The 5,527-nt window shown below is 43.7% G+C and overlaps 1 protein-coding gene across 1 annotated transcript in view; it reads left to right on the forward strand.

Annotated features, from left to right (window-relative positions):
• The window catches only part of LOC106632429 (E3 ubiquitin-protein ligase rnf213-alpha), a 10,900-nt gene extending 5,404 nt beyond the window's left edge, over window positions 1-5,496 (forward strand). Inside the window, exons 6-8 of the mRNA XM_014329836.2 lie at window positions 2,328-2,426; window positions 2,505-2,627; window positions 5,084-5,496. Coding sequence (XP_014185322.1) covers window positions 2,328-2,426; window positions 2,505-2,627; window positions 5,084-5,278 — 417 coding nt within the window. The 3' untranslated portion in view covers window positions 5,279-5,496. The remainder of the gene's footprint in view (window positions 1-2,327; window positions 2,427-2,504; window positions 2,628-5,083) is intronic.
• Window positions 5,497-5,527: the final 31 nt, after the last annotated feature.

The raw sequence follows: 5,527 nt of genomic DNA on the forward strand, positions 1-5,527 counted from the left end.
GCTAACTTCTAACTCCGTTGAATTTAATAAATCCTGTTTTTGTGGATGCCTGGATGTTAAACTTAATTGCTACACCTGATAAAGCAGCAACGCTGATCATTCTATTAAAGATTAAAGAATTTAGACATTTTTTAACTCTCAGTGATGCCGCAGTGTTCGTTAGGCTTTGGGACCTGAACCGGATGGAGTTTTGGACCCCGATTACTCTGCAAGGCTCATGACTATGGTAGCCGTAATGCTCCGCCAATCCATCAAGCAGTGTGGCTTTGTAGCTTACCAAAGTCGTAAAACATTTTTTGACAGACTTTTGAATGCGGTGTACCACATAAAATCGGTTCGAGATCAGTAAGCACAACCAGAATTCATACATAAGACGCACTGGATTATAAGGTGCACTGTCGAGTTTTTAACAAATTTAAGGATTTTAAGTGCACCTTATAGTGTGGGAAATACAGTACAACTTTCTGACAAAGCCTATAGTTATGGCTAGATCAGATGACCCTGAATCTTCCCTGAGTTACTCTACAATCGGTCTAGACACCTGGGGGCTTCCCATGATGCACTGCTTATTTTTCACTCACCTTTTTCCCTCACCACTTTAATCTCTGCCTCTCTACCACAGAGTCTCTTTTGTCCACACTCCTCTCACCCTCATAGCAGATGACTGGCCCTCCCTGAGCCTGGTTCTGCTCGAGGTTTCTTCCTCTTAAAAGGGAGTTTTTACTTCCATTGTCGCCAGGTGATAGCTCATAGGGGTCATCTGATTGTTGGGGTATTTGTCTGTGATATTGCAGGGTCTTATACCTTACAATACAAAGCACCTCAAGGTGACTGTTGTTGAGATTCGATGTCCCTACCATCCATCCCTCCATTTGCTTCAATTTATCAGGGGTCGCAGGGGTGGAGAAGCCCAGACCCCCCCTCTCCCCAGCCACCTCCTTCAACTTGTTTGGTGGAACACCAAGGCATTCTGAGACCAGTTGATAGATATAATCTCTCCTGCATCTGCGATCATTGACCTTCCCCACCAGAGAGGTGATGTTCCATGTCCCAGTTGCCAATCTCGGTTGCTGGGGATCACTCTGCCAGGTTCTCCGCCTTTGGCCACCACCCAGCATGCATTGCACCCAACCCCTAGAGCGCCTCCTGTGGGTGGTGGGCCCATGTCCCCTTCTCTGGCTGTGCCCAGCCAGGCCCCATGGACTAAGACATGGCCACCAGGGGCTTGCCCTTGGGCCTGGCTCTATCTGGGCAAAAGAACTGTTACCCAGATCTTTCCCTCATAGGGTTTTTTGAATTGCTCTTTCTCTGGTCCTAGGACCAATTTGCCATGGAAGACCCTACCAGGGGGCAAAAAGACTCCCTATAATATAGCCCCTGGGATCCCTGGGACATATAAACCCCTCCACCGGAATAAGATAGCAATTCACGGAAGGGAAGATTTGATGCTTGTGGCTGGGCGTTGTCTGCAGTGCCTTGCAGGGAAGGTGGACAGTGATTGCGGATGCCGTGCAGGTGCGTCCACCTTCCCTGCACAGCACCGAACACCACACCCCGCCACAATACTATATAAATAAAAAATGTAATTAGATTAAATTTCCATCCATCCATCTTCTTCCACTTTATCAGACCCGGGTCGCGGGGGCAGCAGCCTAAGCAGAGAAGCCCAGACCTCCCTCTCCCGAGCCACCTCCTCTAGCTTATCTGGGGGAACACCAAGGCGTTCCCAGGCCAGCTGAGAGATATAATCTCTCCAGCGTGTCCACCGCTTGTATCCGCAATCTCGTTCTTTCGGTCACTACCCACAGCTCGTGGCCATAGGTGAGGGTAGGGATGTAGATCGACCGGTAAATTGAGAGCTTTGCTTTTACACTCAGCTCTCTCTTCACCACAACGGACCGGTGCAGCGTCCACATCACTAATCCGTCTGTCAATCTCCGGCTCCCTTCTCCCATCACTCGCGAACAAGGCCCCGAGATACTTGAACTCCTCCACTTGGGGCAGGAACTCATCCCCGACCTGGAGTGGGCGCTCCACCCAGATTGAGTGTTAAAAATAAATATGAGTCGGTGGCCACTGGTGGTGAGAGAAATGGTAAGCAAGTAATATGAAATGCCATGACCTCGAATGATGGATTTTCAAGGTAATCTTGTATTGGTCATCTTTCTTTTTATGCTAGTCTTAAAATACCATTAACAAATGTATTACCTGCAGCAAATTTGGGGAAATTGGAGATATTTTAACATATTGATCAGATATTTTAAAACTTGCTTGACCTGCAGGTCAGACACGGCCCGTGTTTATTAAAATCCTCATTTTTCTTTTAGGCATGGAGCAAATTACTCTCAATATCTTTTAATTATGAGGAACACACTTCATTATGGAGAACCACATTCATGGATGATTTTCAAGACAAACTGAGAGAGGTAAGACTGCATTATGTTTATATTTTCATGGTAATGTGAAACTGGAAAATATAGTGAGGCTCTGTGCTTGTGTGCCAGGAACATCCTGTGGATCAAATTGGAATATACTGTAACAAGATGAGTGAGATGAGCAAGGAAAGTCCATTGTTGTGCAGCATAATGGAGAACTGTGCAATGAAGGCTGCTGCACATATTTGCCAGGTATGATTTCAATCAATGACAAATGGTTAGTAATGTCATGTAATATAACTGTAAGACCCATGTAAGCAACAATGTTTTCACACTCTTGGGGTGCAGAGGACAATTGCCTTGCAGGGGATATTGTCCATGTTTCCTTTTTTCTTATTCCGTCCATCCATCTATTTTCTTCTGCTTATCCGGGGCCGGGTTGGGGGGCAGCAGCCCAGCATCCCTCTTCCTGGCCAACTCCTCCATCTTGTCTGGCTCCTACCTCAACTGGCACCTTTCGATGTGGAGGAGTAGCAACTCTACTCTGAGCCCTTCTCAGATGGCAAAACTCCTCACTCTGTCTCTAAGGGAGAGGTTAGCCACCCTTTGAAGAAAGCCCATTTCCACCGCTTGTATCCACAATCTTGTTCTTTCAGTCATTACCCAATGCTTGTGATTGTAGGTGCAGGTACGGATGTAGATCGACTGGTAAACAAGAGCTTTTACACTCAGCTCTCTTTTCATCACGACGGACCAGTACAGCACCCACATCACTGTAGCAGCAGTACAAAGCTGTCTGTTGACCTCCCACTCCCCTGACTTGTGAACAAGACCCTTAAATACTTAAACTCCTCCACCTGGGGTTGCATCTCGTCTCTGATCTGGAGTGGGCACCACCCTTTTCTGACTGAAGCCTCAGACTTAGTGATGTTAGTTCTCATTCCTGCTGCTTCACACTCCCCTGTATATATTAATCGCCATCTGTGGGTGGATAGCAAAGAAAGAAGATTGTACAGAGAAATGCCCTTTCTTTTGTGACACATGACAATAAACACTTTGAATCTTGAATCTTGAACCACTCTGGTGTGAGCTGGAGGCCACCACCTAAAGAAACCAACAGAACCACATTATCTGCAAAAAAGCAGAGATGAGATTCTGAGGCTTCATGTACCTCATGTCTAGAAGACCTCACCTAGAAGGCATCCAGGAGGCAGATGCCCAAAACACCTTAATTGGCTCCTGTCAGTGTGGAGGAGCTACACCTACTACTCCTACACCTTTCACTAAGGGAGAGCACAGTCAACCGCAGAGGAACCTGATTTTTGACAGTGTTGCTTTCACACTAAGCTCGCTCTTCTCCAAACCAGACCAGTGCAGCACCCATACCACTGCTGCTGCTTCATCCAGCTTTCAGTCTCCTGTATGCCCACCCCTGCTCGCAGACTCACCATTGCTCTCCAGATGGAAAACACTTATCGACTGCTTGTGATTAAACTTGTGATTGATCAAGGTCATAACTGTTGATTTGGTTTCAGTTTAATTTAATTTCACGACATTAAGTGAAATAAATATTTGATTTTAAAGCAAACCATGACTTGATGGAGAACCCTTGGTGGGGAGCACGTTGATAAGACATTTCTTAAAGTTGGTTATCAAGATTCCATTTATCTGAGGAAGGGTATCGGCCAACTCCACTTAAAAGAAACTCTAACTCTTCCTTAACTTAATATGGCTCTTCTTAAGCCACTGGAAGACCCAGCCACAACCCAACTTCCATGGTTTTGGTTAAGGAAAGGAGGTTCTCGTCTAAGGTTTTACAGTACATGGCTCTGTCCATTGGCCCCTCAGTGTGGTGAAGTCATCCTTTATATTCAGCAAAAAAATGTTTCCACCTCCATCCTGGACAGTGGAGATAATGTTCTTTGGGTCATACTCAGCATTTCTGTTCATCCAAATATTGAAGGTTGAGTTGAAAGTTCTGCAAAATTTCCATCCATTACAATGTAGTATGTGACCAGTTGTGTTTTTGATCACTCTGGTCACAACTGCCTTCACATCTTTAAAATAGCTAAATTTGGAGATGATCCACCACCTCATGATGATCCTGACCACATGAGACAAGCTCTTTTGAGCATGGAGCTCCAGACTGAGGGAAACCGATGGTCATTCTATATTTCTTCTCTTTTCAAATAATGACAGTAACAGTTGTTACCTTCTTGCCAAGCTTCTTGCTGATGGTAGCTCATTCCAGCCTTGTGCAGTTCTACAATCGTCTCCTTTGACGACTCTTTGGTCTTGTGCATGGCGGTGAAGAGGAAGAGAACTACCAACATACCTGACGTGGGTCTGTGGGTCTTTTGAAAGTTGTCTACATCTACAAGTATTTTCCTTTTTCTCTCTCTTTTTATCAACATGAAAGCTGTGAAGAGTAAAATCATTTCACTTGTTTTCTTACAAATGGAAATTATAACCAACACCAATAGTTTGCCACTTTTCCACATTTTTTCCAACTGTTGCTTTTAAATTCATATTGCATTTTTAATTAATTAGTATTTATGACAAATGCAAAACACACTTAGTTTTAATTGTAATTACTTCTTTCTGTACAGTAAAAATGATCATTACAGGCACAATTTGCAAGTTAATAAATGAATCTTTGAGATGTTTCTGCTTGTCTTATTTTTCTTTTTTCTTTTCTTTCCACTCAGGATACATCAGCTATGTCAAACCTCATGACAAGATATGATTTCACAAAATTTTTAAAACTAATGTCAGTTGTTGTGATGGAGTCATGGCCCAAAGATGAAAACGGACATGAGATACAAGACGAAGAATTGGTATTTGACTACCTCATGAGCTGGCCCATGGCCAAAACCATCCTCAAAATTGCAGGTAAACTGTGAAATAAAAAAAGAACATAACATGAAATACACCTTGAATGCTCTTTAGTAATGTCTAGGGTATGCATAAGCTTTCAATTTTGTATATTACCGTACTCATTTTGAAGGAACATATTCATTGGAAACATGAATGCACTTTTGAGACAAATTCAGAATGTGAGGACTGTTTGCAACTTAACTGGAGGGTGCCTGTTTAAAAATTTAATCAAACGGAGATGAACAGGTTTTTGTAGTTGTTGTTTTTTAATTTAA

This window comes from Haplochromis burtoni, unplaced genomic scaffold (genome assembly GCF_018398535.1).
Source record: "Haplochromis burtoni strain Fernald_Lab_line unplaced genomic scaffold, NCSU_Asbu1 Contig_625, whole genome shotgun sequence".
Lineage (NCBI taxonomy): Eukaryota > Metazoa > Chordata > Actinopteri > Cichliformes > Cichlidae > Haplochromis > Haplochromis burtoni.